Source organism: Periophthalmus magnuspinnatus, chromosome 9, assembly GCF_009829125.3.
Source record: "Periophthalmus magnuspinnatus isolate fPerMag1 chromosome 9, fPerMag1.2.pri, whole genome shotgun sequence".
Classification (NCBI taxonomy): domain Eukaryota; kingdom Metazoa; phylum Chordata; class Actinopteri; order Gobiiformes; family Gobiidae; genus Periophthalmus; species Periophthalmus magnuspinnatus.
In genome coordinates this window covers 3064467-3089949 of record NC_047134.1, presented here as the reverse complement: position 1 = coordinate 3089949, position 25483 = coordinate 3064467, and the positions used below count along the sequence as shown (strand labels likewise).

The following is a 25483-nucleotide window of genomic DNA, read 5'->3' as shown; positions in this document are numbered from 1 at the left end:
GTAGCAGAGGTCTCGTTCTGGACAGTAGCACATGTCTTGTTCTGGACAGTAGTTTCGTTCTGGGCAGTAGCGGAGGTCTCGTGGACAGTAGCAGAGGTTTCATTCTGGGCAGTAGCAGAGGTCTTGTTCCGGACAGTAGCACAGGTCTCGTTCTGGACAGTAGCAGAGAGTTCCGTGATCTGAGCATATCTGGGTGCGGTCTGTATAAACACATGGAGGTTCAAGGTTTATTAGTGTAACACAGAGACATTAAACAGACCGCTGCTGTTTCAGGACTGTCCTGCTGCGAGCCGGAGCTTCAGAGAGGAGCAGTGTGGATCCTTCAACTCACAGCTGTACAGTGGGAGGAGCTATCATTGGAAACCGCTCTATCCAGGTACAACCGCATTTACCAACAGAGAGCTAATACGAAATCAGAATCAGAATCAGAAGACTTTTATTGCCATAGTCTGTGAACACAGTTCACAAACTAGGAACTTGCTTCGGTGAAAAAGTGCAACATAAACACACTGAATAAATACAAATCACAGGCAAGAGTGCACTAGTGTCACGATATTAAAACTGCACACTCAATCAGTACAAAGGAATAGACAACATTCTGATTCCACGTTTATAACGACAATATACTGTGATGTTTCTACATTAAATGGTAGTACTTTGCTTTCTATTCCCCTGTGGCCTTATATCTGTGTAATCCCTCAGGGGTCCAAGTAGATTCCATAGTGGTCCATACTAGTTTATGTGATCTTGTTCTGATACAGCTCAAGATCATTCTAAACATAGTTTGAAAGTTTGAAAGTAGTAGTTTGAAAGATGTTTTCACTCTAAAACATGAGTTTTTGACAGCCATGAATGTTCTTTTTCGTTGTCATCAAAAGCCCCGGCCTCCACATTCAGTTGTTGATACTCGTTTAACACATGGGGTCCTTGATGGGTTCAGCAGGATGTGGTTCTCATCTTTTTGAATGGGCTGGTATTTCAGATGACTATGTGCACATCTCATCCAACCCCTGTGACCTCCACTGCACCACCATCGATGGACAGAGGCAGCTTATGGTCCCAGCTCGAGACGGGACGTCTTGCAAGTACAGCAGCTACAGAGGAGTGTGTGTGAGCGGCCAGTGTGAGGTACCAGTCTGTATCAATCTATACTAGTCTATACCAGTCTATACATATCTCTATGACTAGAGGTACCACATATAACACTGTGACAAACTATAAGTGAGTCTATTAAAATACAGTTAAATAAGTTATTATATGAAAAAACATGAACACCATAGAGTGCTTTTATCTGTTGCCATCACACAAACTGCATCTGATCAGACTGAAGACTAGTCCTGAGCTGTGAAACTGTGGACCAAACTTTTCTGGAGATGGAGGACATTGGGAGAATCCTAATGGAAAAGTTCCACACTTGGCCCCATTTGGTAATCAAACCCAAAAGCTTCAAGGCCAAAATTTTGGTCCTGAGTTATGTGTGGAGGGTCTGCAGCAGTTGTTTGTTTTAACGTGCTGTGAGTTTTGTGTAGATGATGTTCTCCTGTGTTTAGCCCATCGGCTGTGACGGCGTCCTCTTCTCCTCTCACACTCTGGACAAGTGTGGAGTCTGTCAGGGAGATGGAAGCAGCTGCAGCAGAGTCACCGGCAACTACAGGAGAGGTGCCACTACGCTGGGTAAGAACTGAGAGGGAGAGGAGAGGAGAGAGGGAAGAGAAGAGAGCAGGAAGAGGAGAGGCGCCACTACGCTGGGTAAGAACTGAGAGAGGGAGAGGAGAGAGGGAAGAGAGGAGAGCAGGAAGAGGAGAGGAGCCACTACGCTGGGTAAGAACTGAGAGAGGGAGAGGAGAGAGGGAAGAGAGGAGAGCAGGAAGAGGAGAGGAGCCACTACGCTGGGTAAGAACTGAGAGAGGGAGAGGAGAGAGGGAAGAGAGGAGAGCAGGAAGAGGAGAGGAGCCACTACGCTGGGTAAGAACTGAGAGAGGGAGAGGAGAGAGGGAAGAGAGGAGAGCACGAAGAGGAGAGGAGCCACTACACTGGGTAAGAACAGACAGAGAGAGGGAAGAGAGGAGAGCGGGGAGAGGAGAGCGGGAAGAGGAGAGAAGGGGAAGAGGAGAGAAGAGGAGAGAAGAGGAAGAGTGTTCATGAAAGTACAAACAAATAACTTAAGGCCTTTTTCTGAAAACTTTTAGCATTCACAAAATGCACTCGTACCCACAGAAATTAGTTTTTTAGAAGAATACAAGACTGAACACTCATGTTACATGATCATCAGTTATATATTTTATAAATAATTGTATATAGAAATAATTATTTCAATAAGTTGGTGAGTGCCTATGACAGGTAATTTTGCTAAAACATAGTTAAGTTCATATATATAAGATTTAGCAAAGAATTTTAGGATTTATTTTATATTTTTATACATACATTTTTTATTTTCTAATGTCACAGAGATTAATATGTGACAAATAAAAATAAAAGAAAACTGATTTATTTTGTTGAATCATGTTTAAAGTGTCAACATATTTTTCAACTTTTCTTCACAAATCGCTTCTCGATTGGTGTAGAACTGTAATTTATATTTAAAACAGTTTATCCCACCAGATTAATATTTGAGAATCATCACTCACTTTAAAGACGCTCCCGCTGAGTGTGTTCATGTGTACGTGGGAGGTAAAAGAGTGTGTTTTGGGCAGGTTACTCGTTCATCACTCAGATCCCTGAAGGCTCCTGGGACATCCAGATCATCGAGAGGAAGAAATCTGCAGACGTCCTGGGTCAGTGCTCCACGGGACCTGCACATGTCACTCACTTTAATCTCACATATTTAAACACAGTTTCTTTCATACTTTACTCCAGGAGTTCTGTAAAATGACCCATGTTTAAGCTCAAGGCAGGTCTGTGGTAAGGGTTTAATTTAACTCTTGTCAATTAAAAATGAAGACTGTATCATTATGAGGGCTTCCTGATTGGTCAGTGCTTCCTGGAGTAGAAGGGAATAGATAAGATAAGATAAGATAAGATCTATCTTATCTTTATTAGTCCCACAGTGGGGCAATTCCAGTATTGCACTGCACAGTTAAAGAATAGCAGGAAAATGGTAACATGCAATAAAAGATAATAGATAATAGCTTAAAATAATTTAAAAATAGACTCTAATAAAAAATAGACTATTATGTACAATAAGAGTTACAGTGTAGCATATGAACAGAATAAATCTCAGTAAAGTGACTTCAGTAGATTTACATGGTATTCAGTATTGCACATAGGTGTGGTTGAATGACACAAGTTCAGTGTTAACAGTGTACAGTCTGACAGCAGCAGGAAGGAAAGACCTGCGAGACCTCTCCTTCACACAGCGAGGGTGAATCAGTCTGTCACTGAAGCTTCTCTCCAGGGCAGACAGAGCGTCCTGCAGGGGATGAAACTCATGGCCCAGCATAGAAATGACCTTTGCCAGGACCCTTCTGTCCCCCACCTCCTGCACTGAGTCCAGAGGACAGCCTAGGACGGAGCTGGACTTCTTGATGACCTTGTCCAGCTTCTTCCTCTCCCTCTCTGTGATGCTGCTGTTCTCTCTCACTCCAAAAGACCTGAGTCTCCTCAGGAGATAGAGCCTGCTCTGGCCCTTCCTGTACAGTGCATCTGTGTTGTGAGTCCAATCCAGTTTGTTGTTCAGATGAACACCCAGGTACTTGTATGATTCCATTCTCTCAATGTCCCTTCCCTGGATGTTCACTGAGGGGGCAGTAGAGTGGCTTCTGCAGAAGTCCACCACCATCTACTTGGTCTTCTGTGCATTGATGATGAGGTGGTTCTGATGACATCAGTCTACAAAGTCTTGTGTTAGTCCTCTGTACTCAACATCGTCATCATCCATGATGAGGCCAATGATGGCAGAGTCATCAGAGAACTTCTGCAGGACACAGCTGTGCGTGTTGTGTCTGAAGTCTGTAGTGTAAAGGGTGAAAAGAAAGGGCGTGAGGACAGTGCCCTGGGGCACCACCACACTGCAGGTCATGAGGTCAGACACGCAGTTCTTGGCTCTCACAAACTGGGGCCGGTTTGTGAGATAGTCCAGGATCCAGTCGGCCAGGTCAATTCAATTCAATTCATTTTATTTTTGTAACGCCCAAAATCACAACAACAGTTGTCTCGAAGGGCGTTCATGTTTTGGTTGATGGGGGAAACCGGAGGACCCAGAGGAAACCCATCCAGACACGGGGAGAAACATGCAAAACTCCACACAGAAAGGCCTGGGCGACCCGGGGATCGAACCAAACCCTCTTGCTGTGAGGCATGAGTGTTACCACTCAGCCACCGTGCTGCCTACAGGTCACAGTCCACCCCGGCGGTCTCCAGCTTGTCCCTCAGGAGCAGTGGCTGAATGGTGTTGAAAGCACTGGAGAAGTCAAAGAAGAGAATCCTCACAGTGCTGCCAGGGTTCTCCAGGTGAGCGGTGCAGCAGGTAGATGACGGTGTCCTCCACTCCGATGCCAAGCCAGCGGGTCCATCACTGAGCTCACGGTGGAGCGGAGGTTGCCAAGGACCAGTCTCTCCAGTGTCTTATGTAAAAGTCAAAGTGTCAAGTCAAAATTATAAAAATACACGAATCTGTCAAATGCACAGGGTGGAGATAACTCAAGTGTTTTGAGCTCACATAGACATTGGAGGTGTTGACGAGCCCCATGTGTGCTGTTTTTTCTGTTTAATTTGACCCCCAGCGGTGACGGATCAGGCGGGGAACTTCTTCTTTAATGGCGCCTACAGAGTGGACAGCCCTCAGAACTTCCACGCTGCAGGGACCGTGTTCAAATACCGCCGCCCCATGGACGTATACGAGACCGGCATTGAGTACATCGTGGCGAAGGGCCCCTTAGACCAGGCCGTGAACATCCTGGTAAGTCCTGTTACAATAGAGCACTACTACTGCTGCTACTGCTACTACTCCTACTATTACTACTACTGCTACTGCTGCTGCTACTACTACTACTATTGCTGCTGCTACTACTACTACTACTGCTACTATTACTACTGCTAGTACTGCTGCTACTACTACTACCACTGCTACTACTAATAATATTACTACTGCTACTACTACAGTTACTAATAGTACTAGTAACAGAAGAGCTGAGGAAACACTGTGTGCAACCTTTACCCACCCAAAACACATCAGGTGTGCAGTGTGAGGCCTTTACAGTGTCCCAGATTTGTGCTTAATAATAAATCCACATAAAGCTGAAGCCAAATGGATAATATGGACCAAACTCTGCCAACATCCTCCTCCTCTGTCCTGGTAAAAGTGTAATTCCCCAACTAAATTTGGTGAAGTAAATATATCCAGTGTGGAGCACGTCTGCATAAAGATGGAGCCAAACAAGTCTCTGTAAAGTACTCCACAATCCTCTTCCTCCGCTCAGGTAACTATGCAGTAAAAGCCTATAGTCACAACACAGCGCTGCCTCTGATCTAAAGTGCTGTTTACTGATAACACAAAAGTAAAACTCAAGTGAAACTCCATGTGAGGATCAGGGGTGCGCTTCCTGTGTGTCAGATGCCCTCCATGTGTGTCAGATGCCCTATCTCTTCCTGAATCCCTCCCTGTGTGTTTGTAGGTGTGGAATCAGAATGGTCGCACCCCTTACATCACATACGAGTACACGGTGATGAAAGACGCACTGCCCCCGGTGCCTCCTCCGCCTCTCTACACCGGAGCAGATGGAGCCGACACATCGATGGAGGACGCCACTCCACACAACACCACACACCAGGGGGAGCTGCTGCCCACAGGAGCACAAGAGCCTGCAGAGACCAACGAGGTGTATGAGGAGACCGAGGAAGTGGACTGTGACCAGGACACATACAAAGGTGCAATATTTTTGTTTGACAGTGTTGTAGTATTTTCAATATTTATGTTTGAGATGTTTGAGAAAAGTTCACCAGTTAGCTCAACTAGTAAGTCATCTGACTTTCACATGGGGGGGCCCGGGTTTGAATCCTCCCAAGGGGGCCCAGAGGTGTAGGCTGTGCAAAGAGGCTGCTGAGACAATCCAGCACATAACTGGACACATACACAGCACATACACAGCAGGGTGTAAGATGCTGCAGGGAAAACACACATAGAGTGGCATAACCAAGTGGCGGGCGTAGTGTACAGATACATCTGCGCATATTACAGACTGGAAACCCCTGGAAACACCTCCAAAGGTAGTGGAGAATGATTGAGTCAAGATCCTGTGGGACTTCCAGATACAGACTGACAGAATAGTGATGGTGAACCAACCGGACATTGTGGTGGCGGATAAACAACAGAGCAAAGCCATTGTGGTGGACATCGCAGAACCAATTGATGCAAACATCAGGAAAAAGGAACATGAGAAACTAGAGAAATACCAGGGGCTCGAAAAGCTGGAGAAGGCCTGGTGTGCAGTGTCTGCCCAGCATCAGTATTGTCCGTGGACCATCTGCAGTGTCTGCAGCGTCTCTGCAGCTTCTGCAGCTTCTGTGGCCATTGGAGCTGCATGTTTCATGAGCAGGTTTATAAAGAGCAAAGTGAGATGAAAAATTCAGTGCTCTGTTTTTACCGGAGCATCTCAGTCTAATGGCCTTTGTGCGTGTGCTCAGCTGGGTCATGGCCAGCGCCTTTTCTCCTCTCCTCCTCGCCCCTTTTCTCTCTCCTCATTTCCCCCCACTCCATCTCTCCCACTTTCTGCCTCTTCCCCTCTTTGTACTGACAGACAAGGTGAGACAAACGAGAGGGGAGCTCATACTGCACCCCTTTCATCTAACCCGGCTCAATTATATACTTATATGGGAAAAGCAGAGATATCTGTCCCTCCACAAATGCACAAGCGCTTCCCTCTGGTTGTCACAAACTAAACAGGTGGGTTGTCAGTGCCGTGCTGTGATTGGTCTGAACCTGAACTGGGCCACATTGATTTCTTTGCTAACACACAAATATCAGAGAATTCATCTCTCACCACCATCAGTCACATTGATACCAGGCAGTGAGGGTGAAGTATCTTGCCTAAGGACACAACCAGAGACCAGAGCTACTGCTGCCTCTGGTGTTCTCAACAGTCTTCCTTTCAAAGCTAACCAGGATATCCCTGTTTACCTTCTTTAAAATGTAATTATATGTCTTTACTTTGTTCGAAGGAAACAGCAGCCGCTCAGGTGGCACAGTAGAGCCCCCATTGGCTGCAGGACCTTTGGAGGCGGGTCCTAACGCAAACCCAAACCTGCTCTGGAGAGTGCTATTGGACGGGCGGTTACTGGTGAACATATCGACTAATCAGCTGCTGTCTGAAGGCGGGTTCTTCACTGACCTGGAACCAATGAGCAGCGCTGAACAAAACGAGACACTGGAGTTCAGTTTGAGTCGAAAGAACGACAGCTCAGAGGGTGTCCACAACAAGACTGTCGCCCGCAGCAATGGGCGCCACAACCGCACCAGGTATAGCAACACATCAGGTACAGCAATACATTAGGTACAGCTACAGCTAACCACAATGCATCAGATATAGCTAACCACAGCCACAATGCGGCTAACCACAGCCACAGTACAACTAACCACAATGTGACAGGTACAGCTAACCACAACCACAGCGTAGCTAGCCACAATGCATCAAGTACAGCTAACCACAACCACAGTACAACTAACCACAACACACCAGGTATAGCTAACCACAATCCCATTATAGCTAACCACAGCACACCGGGTACCGCTAACCACAATACACCGGCTACGACTAATTACGATGCATCAACTACGCCAACCACAACCACAATGCGGCTAACCACAATGCATGAGGTACAGCTAACCACAACCACAGTAGAGCTAACCACAACAGCTCCAGGTACTGCACCTAACCACTCCAGGTATGGCTAACCAGCCACAGTAACACCAGGCAGACTATCAGACAAAGTGGCAGAGTGGTTAGCGGTTGATTTCCAGATGGACATGCCCTGAGGGAGACTAAAATAATACAGTCCATTTACATAGAAAAGCAGAAGAGAGCTGTGGATAAACATTCAGATCATTCTCCACATGTGTGTTTAGAGTCTCAGTCACATTATGTCCTCCCCAGGGTTGCTTTTATCTCTCTTTTCTGTCTCTGTCTGCCCTCTCTGCTTCCCTCTCTATTTCTATCCTCCCTGTTTCTCCCCCTCTCTCCCGTCTTCCCTCCCTCCCCTCCTCTCTCTCCCTCACCCTCTCTCCCTCACCTGTCTCTGCTCTCTCTCTCCCTCCCCTGTCTCTTTTCCCTCACTCCAATCCCTCCCTCCCTACCTCCCACCCCTGTCTCTGTGGTTCTAACACAGTGATCAGCTGCTCTTCTCTCTCTCCCTCCTCTGTTTCTCCCTCTCTCTCCCTTTCTTCCCTCCCTCCCCATCTCTTCTCCCTCTCTTCCCTCCCCCCTTCCCTCCTCTGTCTCTATGGGGTCCTACCACAGTGATCAGCTGATCCTCTCTCTGTCCCTCTCTTTCCCTTTCTCTCCCTTTCTTCCCTCCCTCCCCTGTCTCTTCTTCCTCTTTTCCCTCCCCCCTTCCCTCCTCTCTCTCTTTCTGTGGTCCTAATACAGTGATCAGCTGCTCCTCTACTCTCTTCCTCCTCTTTCTCCCTCTCTCTATTTCTCTCTTTCCCTCTCTCTCCCTCCCTCCTTCCCTCCTCTGTCTCTTTCTGTGGTCCTAATACAGTGATCAGCTGCTCCTCTGCTCTCCTCGTCAGTGCAGTCTGGATTCACATGAGTGACAGATTTGAATGAGTTTTATGTTGTGTCTGTCTGAAGCATCAGTCTGTGAAGTGTCCAGCGCTGCGTTTATCAATCGTCTGCTCTCATAAAAGTTGTCTGCCGCATTTTCCTCCATCTGCCGCGTTTCCACATCCATTTTGATCTGAGAAACTCACACACAGCACTGAGTCAAAAGAGAGATTTAAGGCTGCAAGATTCATCGCAATCAAAATGGACAGAATTAGCATATCACAAACATAATCATAAAGGCTTCCTCCACAAACAATAAAATCTCTTGTTTTATTCTGCATACTGCTAACCCTGTAGTTCAGATCTGCACAAACATGTTCTGAGATGTCCCTGTGTGTCAGATGCCCTCCCTTGGCGTCTTATTGTGCCAACAAAATTGCTAACCCTGTAGTAGTTTAGATCTGCACAAACATGTTCTGAAACGTGATTCTAGTGCTTTTCTCACTTCTTCTGGACATGTTTAGAATGTGAACTTTTGAACAGAATTCTTTTATTAAAACACAAAAAGTTTCTAAACATGAGTCTGAGGTCAGTGCTTTTGGTTAGACACAACACGTTTGCACTCTGAGGAAGGCCATGCTGAGCTGAAATACATTGGTGCGTATTTTATGTAAATATCCATGTTATAATAAAGGCATTTTCATTTTTTCCTAAACCGCAGAGTGCTTTGGATTTTTGTCTTTGGGAATATTTAGCATACTCATTTCTGCTACACATTTTACTCAAAAGACAGAGCTATTCTTTCTTCTAAAGAACCATCGCTATCTCCAATGGAACAGCTGTATTTAAAAACCTTTTGAATTTTGTTTATTTGGTTAATTCTCCTGTTTTACCTGAACTGCTGATGTCAGGAGTGTAACCCTGACGGTGTGACAGTGAAAGAGTGTTGTGTGTCAGGGGGAACCAGAGGCTGAACCAGAAAAACCTGAAGCTGAGTGTGGCCGACATGTACCGCTGGAAACTCTCCTCCCAAGAGCCCTGCAGCATCACCTGCTCCATCGGTGACCAACCACACACTATTACATTTACATTTATTACTCTCATATTTCACTTGAACCTCACACACTGCTTCTGTCTGCTCCGGTCTGTGGCAGGGGTGTCCCGGTCCTTTGTCTCGTGCGTGCGTTACGACGGTGTGGAGGTCCATGACATGTACTGCGACGCTGTGACCAGACCAGAGCCAGTGCACGACTTCTGCATCGGCAGAGAATGTCAGCCACGGTACGACCTAAGAACCCCCTACAGGGGTCTCCTAAGGGCCCTCTACATGAGTCTCCTAAGGGCCCGTGTCTCTGAGTCTCCTAAGCTCCCTCTACATGGATCTCCTAAGGGCCCTCTAAATGGGATTCCTAAGAGCCATGTCCCAGTACTCCTAAGGGCCCTCTACACGAGTCTCTTAAGGGCCCTCTAAATGAGTCCCATAAGGGCCGTGTCCCAGGGTTTCCCGAGGGCCCTTTACATGGGTCTCCTAAGGGCTGTGTCCCTGGGTCTCCTCAGGGCCCTCTAAATGGGTCTCCCAAGGGCCGTGTCCCTGGGTCTCCTCAGGGCTCTCTACATGGGTCTCCTAACGCCCTTCTCCCTGGGTCCCCCCCTAAGGGTCCTCTCCCAGAGCCCAGTGTAACAATGCTTAACAGTGACGCCTGCTCCGGTTCCAGAAGTACATTTTAAAATCAAGAGCTCAAAGAGATCCTGTAGGCTAGTCAGCTACATGCTATTCAGCTAAATGCTAACCAGCTACATGCTAACCTGCTACATGCTAACCACTTACATACTAACCAACTGCTTGAGAAATGCTTTAGTAATTCAGCGGTTTATAAAGTTTCAGAAACAGATTTTAAATAAAAGTACAGGTCTTGTGTTATTAGTTTAACAGAGCTGATTAGACCTGAGGTTTAAATGTTTAATATACATTTTTTTGGAATGTCTATGAGAAAAATGAACAAGAACTGTACTTCTGGGACTGGGGGTGGACGGTCATGTTGAGCTCCATTGCACTTGTACAGATGTGTGTTTACATGATGTCTCATGTTAACAGAAGTGTTCTGTGTGTTGCTATTGGCTCTTGTGTGTTCTCATTAGTTTCTGTGAGTTGTTATTGTTTCTTGTGTGTTCTCATTAGTTCTGGTGTTGCAGGTGGGAGGCGAGCAGTTGGAGTGAGTGCTCTCGTACCTGTGGAGAGGGCTTTCAGTTCAGACAGGTGCGCTGCTGGAAGATGCTGTCTCCGGGTTTAGACAGCTCTGTTTACAGTGACCTGTGCATGGAGGCAGAGCTGGAGCGCCCCCCGGAGAGGAGAGCCTGTAAGAGCCCTGCCTGTGGGCCGCAGTGGGAGGTCGCCGAGTGGAGTGAGGTAAAGGACCCGTCTTACACTATTTTCTGATCTATGTTATAATGTTGTTTCCTCATCACATACATACACATTCACATGTTTAACACACAAACTCTGCATATTTAGGAGTTCTGTCAAACAGAAAACTCTCTGTTCCACATTGTGATGTCAAGTGGAAATACAGGAAGTGCGCCTCTTTTTAAACTCCATACATCTTCACTAGAATCATTTGAATAATTTCAGCCATGGAATTGTCAATTTCAACTAAACTAAAGGTAAAAGAAGCTGTTAACTTGAAAACTACTACTTCATGGCTTCCCAACCAACCAGGTTTGCTCTTTCGGGTCACATTTGTGACATCACAAGGCGGAACAGAGCATTTTGAGCTTTGGAGATGTAGACAGACTAATAATAAAGAGTCACTCAAATGTGTGAATGAAACAAAGCTCCAGGTATGTTTTTGAGGAGGTAACAGCATTATAACATGGATTAAAGCTCACAATAAGTCAGTTTTGTGTAGTATAGGACCTTTAATGTGATGTTCCCAGGTTAACCTGGTCTGGCCCAGTCCTGTTTGGTGCTGTTTGGCTTGTTTTGTTCATGAAGGACTCTTTGTGGTTCCAGTGTCCAGCACAGTGTGGCCGCAAAGGTCAGGTGACCCGAGACGTGCGCTGCTCTGATGAGAACAAGTCATGTGACCCGTCCAGCCGACCCCCCAGCGTGAAGAACTGCACTGGCGCCCCCTGTGAGCGGCAGTGGACAGTGTCCGAGTGGGGCCCGGTCTGTCACTCCACACAAACTCATGCTGGGTTTACAGGCTTCTTGGGGACATTCCATTGACTTCCATTTATTTCCAGGAGACTAATTCTAATCTATAGTCACTACTCGCCTGACCTTAACCTAAACCCTGACCTTAACCTAAACTCTAACCTTAACCTAAACTCTAACCTTTACGTAAATCCTAACCTTAACGTAAACACTAACCTTAACCTAAACTCTAACCTAAACTCCTAAACCTAAACCTTTGCACTGACATCACCTAGGGGAGTTATACATGTATCTGTATGGTGGAATGTTTAGCAGTTACATGTTGACACAGTGCGGACATTGCACAGCACATTTTGATAAGCTTGTGGTCAGTCCAGGCGTTCCTGGTCTTGTTTAGGAGTTTGATTTTCAACAAAAAGGTGAGGGTGACTAACTGAAAAACTGTTTGCTGATGCTAATGCTAGCTAGCTTGTGACTGTAGTGTTATTTGAGAGAGACTTGTTTAACAGCACAAATCAGCTCACCTGCTGTATTTCCGATCAAGTTCATTCTTTCAGGTCAGATTTGTGTTAAAGCAAAACCCAGATTAAAGTTTAACAAAGCCTCAGACAACAGTGCCATTACACTTCCAAGGAATGCTGACGACATCAGCTGCAAAGTGTCTATAAAGTGTGTCTCTGCGTCCTCAGTGCTCGGGCGGTTGCGGGGAGGGCCGGACTGTCCGCCATGTTTACTGCAAAGCTCCTGAGGGTCGAGTCGTCCCTGAAAACCAGTGTCCGGCCGAGACCAAACCTCTGTCCATTCACCCCTGTGGAGAGAGGGACTGCGCCCCCCACTGGCTGGCACAGGAATGGGAACGGGTACTGCGCATTCTTTATGTACACTGATCAGGTACCATGGTGTTTGTGTAGTCAGTATTTTTCTATTGTTTTTTTGAACAGGGGCAGACACAACAAACACATTAACAGTGAATCTGATGCAGGTCTCACAGTGTCAGGTCTAGACGGGTTTTGGATAGAGTTAGGTCCAGACGGGCTTTGGACCGTGTCAGGTCCAGGAGGGCTTTAGACAGACTTCAGGCTTTGGACAGATGTCAGACTTCACTAAAAACAAATGGATTTGTAGGGAAAGCAAAAAATACAGTGAATACAGACAATCAAACAGTAAAAAAATTATTAAAAAAAAAAAAAAAATCACGCTCGCAAACTCACGTTTTTCAGTATCATTCTTTCTCAGCCTTTTCTATTTCTCCCTGCCCTCTCTCACCTTCTCCTGCCCCCCTCTCTCTCCCTCCTGTTCTCCCTCTCCCCCCTGCCGTCTCTCTGCACCTTTCCCTCCCACTCTCTCTCTCTCTCTCTCTCTCTCTCTACCTCTCTCCTTTTTCTCCACCTCCCCCATATCTCTACCTCTCTCCTTCCCCTCTTTCTTCCTCTCCCTCTTCTTTCTCCCTCCCTCTCTTCCACATCTCTCCCTCTCTCTCCCTCACCTCTCTCTCCCTCCTTTCTCTCCCCCTCTCGCTCTCCCCCTCTCTCTCCCGCCGTCTCTTCTTCCCTCTCTCCCTCCCTCTTCTCTCTCTTCCTCCCTTCTCTCTTTTCCTCCTCTCTGACGTTTTCTCGCCCTCCCTCTCCCTCCCTCCTCTCTATGTCCTCTCTCTCCCCCTCTCCCTCTCACCCTCTCTTCCTCCTCTCCCCCTCTCTCCCTCCTTGCTTTCCCTCCGTCCCCCTCTCCCTCTCTCCTCCTCAGTGTAACACGTCGTGCGGCCGTGGGGCCAAACACAGGGTCGTTCTCTGTGTGGGCATCAGTGCAGGAAAGATCCAGGTGAATGAGGAGGAGTCATGTGATCCCAGCTCCAAACCCGAGGACGAGAGCACCTGCTTCGAACGGCCCTGCTTCAAATGGTACTCCACCCCCTGGTCAGAGGTCAGTACTGCACTCCTCCTCTAGGCCTCTGTCCATCCTCTGTACCATTGACGGTTCCTCCTCTGGACCCTCTCTTTTTGCAGTGCACTAAAACGTGTGGAGTGGGCGTTCGTATGAGAGATGTGAAGTGTTACCAGGGCAGAGAGCTGGTTCGAGGCTGTGACCCTTTGACCAAACCAGTGTCCAAACAGACGTGCACACTACAGGCCTGCCCCACCGAGCCTCCAGGTAACACACTGCTGTAAAAGTCACCGTAACCACAAAAAGTATGACTAAAGTTACATCTTGGTCTAATAAAGACTAAACATAAATAAAAGTGGAGACTAGATCCAAGTTCCACTTTTCTGTCCCAGAGCCCCAAAGCGTCCAAGAACATGTCAGTCAAGAGTTTTGTCAACTAAAACTTGACCACAGCTAGACTAAACTCAAGGCGTAAACTAAAACCAAAGACTACATTCAGATGCCATACATTTTCTTTTGCTTTAATTTGGGCCGGGTTTCAGAGGCAGCAGTCTAGGGAGAGATGCCCAGTCTTCCCCCACCCCAGACACTTCCTCCAGCTCCTCCGGAGGAATCCCAAGGTGGTCCCAGGCCAGCCAAGAGACAGTCCCTCCAGCGTGTCTTGGGTCTTCCCCGAGGGCTCCTCCCGGTGGGACATGAACACCTTGCCAGGGAGGCATCCAGGAGGCATCTGGAACAGATGCCAGAGCCACCTCAGCTGCTCCTCTCCATGTGGAGACGCAGCAGCTCCACTCTGAGCTCTTCCCATGTGACTGAGCTCTGAGTTTTTTTTTTTTGTTTTTTTTTACATTGTCCTACACTCCTTGAGAGGGGCTGGACTCTCCATTTCTCTGGTATTGACCGTGGGGAGCAGCGGCGAGCTGGTGTGGGCTTGCTTATTGCCCCACAGCTCAGCCACGTGTTGGACTTCACCTCAGTGAACGAGAGGGTCGCGTCCCTGCGCCTTTGGGTCAGGGACAGGTCTCTCACTGTTGTGTCGGCCTACGGGGCAAACAGCAGTGCAGAGTACCCGGCCTTCTTGGAGTCCCTGGGACGGGTACTAGACAGTGATGTCATCAGGAAGAACGGCCTCCCTGATCTGAACCCAAGCGGTGTTTTGTTATTGAACTTCTGTGCTAGTCACAGTTTGTCCATAACGAGCACCATGTTCAAGCACTTTGGTGTCCATCCATGCACGTGGCACCAGGACACCCTAGGTCAGTGGTTGATGATTGACTTTGTTGTCGTGCCATCTGACCTCCGGCCGTGTGTCTTGGACACTCGGGTGAAGAGAGGGGCTGAGCTGTCAACCGATCACCACCTGGTCGTAAGTTGGATCCACGGCAGAGGAGGAAGCCAGACACACCTGGCAGACCCAAGTATATTATGAGGGTCTGTTGGGAATGTCCAGCAGAGCCCCCTGTCAAGGATCTCTTCAACTCACACCTCCGGGTGAACTTGGTTCACTAGGTTGGAGACATGAATTCTGAATGAGCCATGTTCTCCACCTTTATTGTCAAAGTGGCTGCTCATAGCTGTAGTCGTAAGGTCTGTGGTGCTTGTTGCAGTAGCAACCCCCGAACTCGGTGGTGGCCACCGGAAGAAAGGGATGCCGTCAAGCTGAAGAAGGAGTCCTAGCGAGCCTTATTGGCTGGTGGTATACCTGAGGCAACTGATGAGTACCAGTGGGCATGTTGTGGCTCATGCGGTCGCAGAAGCAAAAACTCGGGGATGGGAGGAGTTTGTGGAGGCCATGGAGGAGGACTATCGGCTGGCCTCAAAGAGATTCTGGCAAACCATCCGGCACCTCAGGAGGGGGAGGCAGTGCTTCACCAACACTGTTTACAGTGCGGGCAGAGAGCTTCTGACCTCAACTGGGGATGTTGTTGGACAGTGACAGGAATACTAGAGAATCTCCTCAATCCCACCGTCACGTCTTCCAAGGAGGAAGCAGAGACTGGGGACCCGTAGGCGGACTTGTCCATCACCCTGGCTTAAGTCGCCGAGGTTGTTGGCAAGCTCCTCGGTGGCAATGCTCCGGTTGACGAGATCCGTCCCGAGTACCTCAAATCTCTCGATGTTCTGGGGCTGTCTTGGCTGACACGTCTCTGAAACATCACATGGTGGTCTAGGACAGTACTGCTAGACTGGCAGACTGGGGTAGTGATCCCTCTGTTTAAGAAGGGGAACTGGAGTGTGTGCTCCAATTACAAGGGAATCACAAGCCTCAGCCTTCCTGGTAAGGTCTATTCCAGGGTACTGTAGAGTAGAATCCGACCAATAGTTGAACCTTGGATCCAGGAGGAGCAGTGTGGTTTTCGTCCCCGGTCGTGGAACACTGGACCTATACTCTCCATTTGGTCCTTGGGGAGTTTGTCCAACCAGTCCACACATTTGACCATGTCCCTCGTGGTGTCCTTTGGGGGGTGCTCTAGGAGTATAGGGTCTGGGGCCTTTTGCTGTCTGGTTCCTGTATGACCGGAGAGGGGCTGTGTTTGCATTACTGGTAGTAAGTCAGACCTGTTCCTGGTTCATGTTGGACTCCGCCAGGGCTGCCCCCTGTCACTGTTTCTGTTCATTGTTTTTATGGACAGAATTTATAGGCGCAGCACTGGAACACTGGATCTTGTCTCTGCTGTTTGCAGATGATGTTGTCCTGATGGCTTTATTGAGCCAGGACCTGTAGCAGGCACTGGGCCCTTTTACAGCCTAGTGTGAAGCGGCTGGGATGAGAATCAGCTCCTCCAAATCTGTGGCCATGGTTCTTGAATGGAAAAAAGTGGCTTGCCCTCTCTGGGGTGGTGGTGATTCACTGCCTCAAGTGGAGGACTTCAAGTATCTCGGGGTCTTGTTCACAAGTGAGGGAAGGATGGACCTTGAGATTGACAGGCGGATCTGTGCAGCGTCTGCAGTGATGCGGACACTGTATCGGAATGTTATGGTAAAGAAGGAGCTGAGTCAAAAGGCAAAGCTCTCGATTTACCGGTCAGTCTATGTTCCTACCCTCACCTATGGTCATGAGCTTTGAATATTGACCGAAAGGGCAATATTGTGGATACAAGCAGCCGAAATGTGTTTCCTCCACAGGGTGGCTGGACGCACCCTTAGAGATAGGGTGAGGAGCTCGGTCATATGGGAGGAGCTCTGAGTAGAGCCGCTGCTCCTACACATCAAGAGGAGCCAGCTGAGGTGGCTCTGGCATCTGTTCAGGATGCCTGCTGGACGCTTCCCTATGGATGTGTTCTCGACATGTCCCACCGGGAGGAGGCCCTGGGGAAGACCCAGGACACGCTGGAGGGACTATGTCTATCAGTTGGCCTGGGAACGCCTTGGGGTCCCACTAGAGGAGATTGAGGACATGCCTGGGGTGAGGGAAGTCTGGGAGTCCCTGCTTAGACTGCTTCTCCTGTAACACGGCCACGGATAACCAGAAGAAAATGGATGGATGGATACTCAGAGTGTGTTCCATCATTCTAACGTTACAACAGTGAACGCATTTAAATAAATCCTCACAGTTTCCTCCTCTGTGTGTCTTCGTTTCAGATGAGAGCTGCCAAGATCGACCCTCCACCAACTGCCTCCTGGCTCTGAAGGTGAACCTGTGCAGTCACTGGTACTACAGTAAGGCCTGCTGCCACTCGTGCCGCGCCCTTCGACCCCCCGCCTCCTGAGCTCCGCAGAACACCACGCAGATAAGAACCATTAACTGCCACTGCTGTCTTTGGGAAAAGAGAAACTCCAGTGGTCGAGTTCCACATGGGGACATTCTGTCTCTGATATTTATCTCAACACAAATAACGGACACAAAAATGTATTAGACAAGGGGTTTAAGTAAATGTCACTAGAACCACTCACTATGTTTACAGGTACAGAGGACTCTGAGTGTACTAAACATGACCACTCCTGTTCCAGTCTACTGCAAGTCAAAGGTCAAAGAACCAAATGGGGGCAAACAGGGCCCATGAGGTGTCCAGGGCCATCTAGTAATTTAGCCTTAGAAGTCAAACTAAAAACACTATCACACATATAAACACACAGAAGTAGATAAATGATTTAAATCTCATTTACGTTGATCTGTTGATTTTCAGACATGCTATAGAACTTGTGTTATTTACTTTCTGCAGCACAAGTAAACACATTGAAGCTCTGGTTTCATTTTCACTTTAACGTACAAACCAAAACAAAGCCACATGTATTCATTGTAGAGGCCACAGTTTATCATAAAGTCTAATACTTTCCTGGTTGTTTCTGACCTCGTGCAGTTGAACGCCTCTCTCAGTCTGTGCCTAATATAAATCAGACTGCAAAGATGTGTTATTTTGATCTTTGAGATTTGAACCACAATCGTAGTTCTTGGTTTTACATGTGTTTTGATAAATCGGATTTATCTTGGACTCGTCTAGGCCAGTTATCCGGTTTTCCTGACGTACATGTAAACATAGTGACTGTAGTCTGTGTTACTCAATGAACCAATTTACCACAGTACCACAAGCAGCCTCTAGTGGTCTCTGCTAAAGGAGAAAATACTGTTTACGTGACAACGCCAACAGCTAAGTTTGAGATTAACTGAATAATGCACATTTACTGAAATCAAAATTATGTAGTATCTATTTTGCAAAAATAGTTAAATTATTCTCCAAGTATCCTGCATGTTAGAGGACATAACTCTGGTGCGTCTTGTTATTTAAAGCCCGGGGCGTGGGGTTAGGAGGTGGAGCAGCCGTATTTATTAGCTTTAGCAGATTTGTGACGTGGGTTGTTTGACACTTGAATTCGGTTCAGACGTTTTGGACCTGTGCAGGTTTTTTCTGTGCTGTGAGACTTTTGTACAAACCAAGGCCTCGAAGAGCAGGTCTGGACTTTTAATAAAACTTTTATATCGACACAGTCCTATTTCATATTCTTTACTGAAGATTTTCTTTTTACATTTATGATTTAGAGATTCTTATGATCATACCAGTATTTTTGTGTCAGGCCTTTTACATTTGGATTAGCCTATCAGAACCAGTCAAAACCATAGACTGTATCTGTAAATGGACATAGTTAACCTGCTGACAGCTGTGTTCCACATAGGAAGTGATAATGGGTGCGATTTAGCTCAACTCCGTGGCCCCTCTCTCTGTAGCTGCTGCTGTCAGACTCATCATTTTTGCTCTGTGTTAGTATTAACTTGCTCTATGCAGTCCTTTCATTATTTTGACCATAAATTAAGATATGAACATTAATAATGCTCCTGCTAGTATTAGCAACAGGTGTGATTGACAGCACCCGCCCCCTGCTAAACCAGCAGTGTGGGCAGCCTTACTCCAGATTGGATCTTTGGTTGCTGTGCTGTTCTCAATCAGAATTCCAAATATTGAACTGCTAGGCTCGATGAGCTTCATTTGGAGACGAAAGCTCTGGGTGATGTCACACTCCCTCAGGACACTTTATACAGTTTGTGGCCACAGTTGTTGCATTTTTCTATTGAATTTTTTATTTACAGTGACATCTTTGCTCTAATGGGATTTAGTGATTGAATTTTGTTATTAAACTGTTTCTGAAGTAGAACCATTATTTAGATCAGTGTTATTAACAATATTTCAGGAACAAACATTCAGCAAGAGTAAATTGTAAAATGTGCAACACCTCCATACAAAATTAATGTGAAAAATTAAGAGTCACAGTATGGAGCCTTGTGGGACCCCACACTAGATTCACACAGGATTGACAGCAAGTTTTTACAAGACAACCAACCACAACCAATCACATGTTTCTGATTTGAAAATGTTTATTAATATATTATTAATCAATCATTTCACACAAATTTCTCAGAGGAAATAATACAGAAATTAGTTTTGTACGAATGTGGCAAAGTAGTGAATGTCAGTGTTTTTAGACTGCTCTTGAAAAGCCCTTGTACTAAACTCCTTAAAAACACAACTTTAAATTTACTTAAACACAGAACACAAGTGCCAACAGGAACGAGAAAACACAATGTCATAATTTCTACAAAGCCCCATTCAATAATTCAGTACAAAATGCTTCTTTTGTGAAGATAATGTTCAAAGCGTGTTTCAGTCTCTAATGAACCTGTTACATCACACAAATAATGAAACCTGATCCTGCCTCACTGTTTCTCACAAGCATTTAAATAATGTGATGATCAGGGTTCAAATATGAGCACAAGAAACAGTCTCCTTATACTTTATACGTCCTCACACTGTGCCCATGACTTATGACCTACACAGGGCTATCTTATCCATCCCGTTCCCCAATGCTGCCTCAGGGTTTAGTCCAAAGCCACGAGAACTTTCTGGAAAATGTGAAATATTTGCTCTTCTTCACAAACAAAATGATGAATAAATGAGCTCAGACCTGACATGTTTTTTTGCTGCTGTTTCACAAATGTCCACCGGGGGTACACTGCAGGAAAAGGAATGCGTCGCTTTTCAAGTGAAAACTCTTTTCTGATTTAATGCAATTTCTTTGTGTATTAGTGTAAAAACAATAGATCCTCTCTCACAGTGGTGAAATAAAGAACAGTGCTCCTTTTGTTTTTAAAACAACCTGTCAGACTCAGACTGTAGAGTCTTTAAACACTCTACAGTCTGAGGCTCTCATCATAATGTTGAGTCTTTAAACACTCAACATTATGATCAGAGTTTTGGAGCTAAAAGATCATTCAAATGACATGTAAACATAGTTCCTTTGATACATCAAACTGCACTTCACCAGTTTGTAAAGTAATGTTTATGGTTTGGACATCAGATAAAAACAGATTTTGAGGTTGTAACTGTAACATCTGCAGCATCATTTATGTTTCAGCTTTTATTAGTAAAAGCTCATTGTTTTTGTTCAGCGTCTGGTGGCTCGTCTCCCTCACGGTCAGCAGCTGTAGAGTATCAGAGGTCTTCTTGAGTTTATGACAGTTTACTTTTTAATAACTTTCTTACATGTTAGACGTCAGTGCTGACGCTGTGGTGGCTGACCTCTCTCATGGTCAGCAGCTCAAGTTTGTTGTTTTTTCTTGAGTTTATAATAGTTTTTAATAATAGTTTTGATGATGTTGACCTAAACATCGGTGCTGACACTGTGGTGGCTGACCTCCCTCATGGTCAGCAGCTGGAGTTTGCGGTACAGAGTGCTGATGTCCAGGGGTAGTTCTACGTGGTGTTGTTGGAAGGAGCGGTAGCACAGGTTGCGCCCGTCCCAGGAGCAGGTGGGGCGCTGGAGGCAGAAGGGGACCGGGCGTGTGCATGTGGGGCAGTAGTGTGCGCGGTGGCACTGGGGAGGGGGAGGAGGGGGCGGCGGGGTGCAGCAGCTGGGCCCGTTCGCCTCTGTCAGGAATGTGGGCGGGTACGAGTCTGGCGTGTTGCTGTGGCGATAGTCGTCATTTCCGCAATGACACTCGGGGCCGTTGCTATGGCAGTCCGGCGTGTTGCTATGGGGATAGTCGTGCTCTGGGAAACGGCGGTAGTCTGGACCATTACTGCGGCGCTCGGGTTCACTCCTGCGGTCAGGCTCGCTGCGCCTGTCGGGTTCACTGCGCCTGTCGGGTTCACTGCGCCTGTCGGGTTCACTGCGCCTGTCGGGTTCACTGCGCCTGTCGGGTTCACTGCGCCTGTCATGATCGCTGCGCAGGTCTGGTGTCGGAGGAGTGGGCGGTGCTGACAGAGCCAGGGGGCGGGTCATGGTGCTAAACTCCGCCTCCCCATCATTGTCTGCCTTCTCTGACTCCTCCCTCTTGCAGCAGTAGTACTGAAACATGGAAACAAACGAAACACATTCAGTAACATTCAGACTCGCCTCTACAAGTCACATGACCTGAAACACACAACAGTAAATGAGAACACGCAGAGAGCCAGCGAATTTCACTGTGTTTGGACCGACTATAGAGTGGGCGGGTCCAATGAGCTTCACTGTGATTGGAGAGAGTACAGAGATAGGCGGGACCATGCTTTGCTGTGATTGGACAGAGTACAGAGTGAGCTGGACGAACGTGTGTCACTGTGATTGGACCGAGTACAGAGTGGGCGGGACCATGCGTCAGTATGATTCGACAGATCAAATCTGTCTCCTGTTATATTTCCTGGACATTGTTATGGCTCTTTCCATGTTCTGATTTGCCATAATCTTTTTGAACATGAGTTCATGTTTGGGTGGATGCTTTAGTGATTGCGTGTGTGTTTTAGGATTTGTGTGTGAGACTTGTGAACTACTGTACAGCGCCCTCTAGTGTTCAGTCCTTGTACCTGCAGCCTACATAGGCACAGCACTCCCACGATGGTCAGCAGAATGACCGCAGCCAGCACGGCTCCAGCGATGACCACTGTCCCCGCGGACATGAGACACTCAGCCCCATTCACCACCTGCACACACTGTTCATGAGTTATTCTTGTATCAGATGCTCTGATACAAGAATAAGAGAGATATTGCATTTGGATGACACATATGAATGTTGTAGAGTTGTTTATGAGTGGAGCAGGATCTGGGATCAGGGTAACTCTCATTAACCCTCTGAAAAGTTTACTCTCTTTGTGTGTGTGTCTCAGCTCAGTGTCTCAGAGGGACAGAGACAGAGAGACATAGACAGGGACACAGAGACAGATAGTCAGAGACCGGGAGACAGAGAGAGGCGCCGACTCTGCTGTTGAGGCTGGAGATGGGTCGTTCATGTTTGACCATTCAAGTTTGTCCTCATCACTGTTGGTGATTTCTCCTGGAGTGATAGCTTCTGGTTCTGTTCCTGGTGATGCACACTGGCCTTTAGATGGTAAGAACTCTGGTCTGTGCCATCTACAAACTCAGGCCTGTATCTGGCTCCAGTTGTTCAGCTTCAGTTTCATGTCTCGTCTCAGGTCTAAGGGTCGTCTTTGTTTTAGTTACAGGTGCAGTCTCATCTAAGTTTGCATTAGTAGCTGACGATGGTTTAACTCTGTAGACGTCTTAATGAGAGTTGAGGATGCTCTGAGGAGGTACAGACTGTAGTATTGTACTGTAGTATTGTACTGTAGTATTGTACTGTGGTATTGTACTGTAGTATTGTCCTGTAGTATTGTACTGTAGTATTGTCCTGTAGTATTGTCAGGGAGTGGTAGGACACTGCCACCAACTGAAGTCACCTAACCCCGTCTATGCTGCAGTGTGCATCTATAAAGGGACACATTTATGAGTGCTCTTCTGCGTCCTGCGGGCGCTTCAAAGAGCTTTACACCCATTCACACACATTTTAAAGGAGGGTCTTGCCCAAGGACACAATGGCACTATGCACTATGCCACCCATGTATCCTCCTCTCCATGGAAACACATTTGTCACAAACTAGAAAACCTCTCCCACATCCAGGACCAGTCTCAGATCTGGAGAAGGACCCAGATCTACATGGATCAAAATCCCAATGACACATATCCAACAGTGACTTTTAAAATCCTAGTTCTTATGAGTGAAGTACTCATTATTCACTTAAGTTTATCCTTTCTTTATAAATGTAAATATGTTTTAAACAGAAACACAGTTTCAGACCTGTTTTAATGGAGCATGGATCTGATGGCTTTTTCTCACCTGTTAAAACACTGTTGGCTCATTGGTCCATCAGCTCCTCTCACTCAAGTCAATAATCCAATTTACAGCCATCAAAAACTCAATCCCTCCAAAAGATCCAAAATGTGTCCTTCAGTGCAGAGAAAAAATCCAGTGCACAAACAAGATGAAATATAAAATGTAAAAACAGGTTTAATCCAGCCCTGAGAGCAGAGACGGTCCTGATGCTGAGGAGCAGGGAGTGCTCTGCCCCAGCTCCACTCAGGCTCGTGCATGTGAGCGTGTGCACGTGAGAGGGTATGTCACAGAAGCACTGCCCCCCGTTACCCACAAAAGCTCCAGATTTAGTCCTTCTGAAATGCTCTTTTTTTTCCTCATTTGTTCTCTTCAGTTTAAGGGTCAGGTGAACTTTGACCTCTGGTGCACTTTGACCCCTGGGGCAGTGTATTTGAGTTTTTTGTAAGAAATTTGAGTTCAAGCCTGAATTTTGTAATGATAGAAAAGCCTGTACTTTTAATATGTGGACATTAAGAGCCATATGTTAGCCCTGGTCTAACCCTGGTCTGGTCCTGGTTTAGTCCTGGTCTAGTCCTTGTTTAGTCTTGGTCTAGTCCTTGTTTAGTCTTGGTCTGGTCTTGATCTAGTCCTTGTTTAGTCTTGGTCTGGTCCTGGTCTGGTCCTTGTTTAGTCTTGGTCTGGTTCTGGTCTAGACCTGGTTTAGGCCTGGTCTAATTCTGGTCAAGCTCTGGTCTAGTTCTGGTTTAGTCTTGATCTGGTCCTGGTTTAGTCCTGGTCTGATCCTGGTTTGTGTCACTCCTCTTCAGTAAACTCTGGTACAGGTATATTAGCATTATTAGCTCCATTAGCATCATTAGCTCCATGTGTCATTTGACTTGGGCCCTGATAAACTCTTCATTATATGCAGTGACAGGAGCCTAACCCAGCGTTGTTCTGGGAGGTTTGTCTGCTCTGGGCCTCCGTACTCCTTTTGGCCCGCTGCTTTGCGGAGCAGGTTTTATCATGTAAATTATTAAAGATGGCGGTTGTGGTGATTCTTGTTGGGAGCGACTGAAGCGTGAACAAGAGACATTAATGCAGCCCTCAGAGAAGAACTAAAAAGACTCCTGATGCCCTCCCCCGTGTGACTGTGGCAGAGTGGTTACCCTGTCTACTCCCTCTCACCAGGAGGTTGTGGGTTAGGCTCCTGATCTGAGTGGAGTGTGCATGTTCTTCCTTTGTGTCTGTGGCAGAGTGGTTATCCTGTGTCCTCCCTCTCACCAGGAGGTTGTGGGTTATGGAGTGTGCATGTTCATCCTGTGTGTCTGTGGCAGAGTGGTTAGCCTGTCTCTAGCAGCAGCTGGTGTAGATCTTGGAGGTCATATATGAAGTGAATCTTAATCAAATCAAAAGGACACAAGTCTGAGGTCAAACACGGAGGAGTTTGCTGCAGTAACTCCAGAACAGAATATGTTCATGAATCCAAGAGGCTTATCAAAAATATCTAAAACAGATGCTCATTTTTCACAGGTATCGATACTAAGAAAGTCCCATTGACACGACAGAAATGAACCTTTCCTGAATATCTTTAGAATGATGTTGAGCTGTATCTTTCACATAGACAAGTATAAAGCCATGGACCACTATGAACCTTCTGCACACTGAGGGATTACACAGATATAACACACATGGGAATAGAAAACAAAGTACGAACATTTAATGCGGAACATCACAGTATGTTGTCTAAAGAAAGAGGATTTATCTCGTCATTGTGGTATCAGGATCAGTATTGAGTATCAAGTCTGTTCTATAGTATCAAATCTGGTTCCATCGTTCAGGTTTCTACAGCTCTCACATATGATATAATGTAATAATAATAATAAGTATATTCCTGTGGACAGTCTCCGTTTCCTTGTTCTCTGCAGCGCCGCACCATCTCACATGTTGAATAATGGAACGCCGCTGTTTGGCTGATGGCTGAGGGCCGTTTTTAGACGTTTTTATCTGCAGTGACCCGAGAGCGCTGGAGTGTAAGGAACACGCCATTATCTGGGCTTTTACCGAGAACGCTGACCCTCACTGCAGCGCGGCACTGACGGGGTTAAGCCTGCGCATTTTACCGCATATGAAAACAGCTCCGAGCAAGTAACTGACAAGATCTGATGCACGCATCGGTCGCCATTTTGGACTAAA

The 25483-nt window shown here is 46.7% G+C and overlaps 2 protein-coding genes across 4 annotated transcripts in view; one reads left to right on the top strand and one right to left on the bottom strand.

The window, feature by feature from the left end:
- Window positions 1-25483, top strand: part of adamtsl2 (ADAMTS-like 2) — a 40604-nt gene that overhangs the window by 10093 nt on the left and 5028 nt on the right. For 2 of the 3 annotated variants that reach the window (XM_055224348.1, XM_055224347.1), the window contains exons 5-19: window positions 274-376; window positions 983-1128; window positions 1551-1674; window positions 2694-2774; window positions 4722-4897; window positions 5613-5865; window positions 7156-7453; window positions 9657-9760; window positions 9854-9980; window positions 10893-11106; window positions 11710-11865; window positions 12543-12713; window positions 13597-13773; window positions 13857-14001; window positions 17317-17885. In XM_055224348.1, coding sequence (XP_055080323.1) covers window positions 274-376; window positions 983-1128; window positions 1551-1674; window positions 2694-2774; window positions 4722-4897; window positions 5613-5865; window positions 7156-7453; window positions 9657-9760; window positions 9854-9980; window positions 10893-11106; window positions 11710-11865; window positions 12543-12713; window positions 13597-13773; window positions 13857-14001; window positions 17317-17444 — 2403 coding nt within the window. In that variant the 3' untranslated portion in view covers window positions 17445-17885. Of the gene's footprint in view, window positions 1-273; window positions 377-982; window positions 1129-1550; window positions 1675-2693; window positions 2775-4721; window positions 4898-5612; window positions 5866-7155; window positions 7454-9656; window positions 9761-9853; window positions 9981-10892; window positions 11107-11709; window positions 11866-12542; window positions 12714-13596; window positions 13774-13856; window positions 14002-17316; window positions 17886-25483 lie in introns of those variants that run through there. The other variant, XR_008648815.1, reaches the window with a different exon arrangement.
- On the bottom strand, window positions 20827-22100 carry LOC117376834 (protein FAM163B). The gene is made up of 3 exons (XM_033973379.1): window positions 22008-22100; window positions 21399-21513; window positions 20827-21140 (listed from the first exon to the last, which is right to left on the bottom strand). The coding sequence occupies exons 1-3, from the start codon at window positions 22098-22100 to the stop codon at window positions 20827-20829; spliced, it is 522 nt and encodes a 173-aa protein (XP_033829270.1).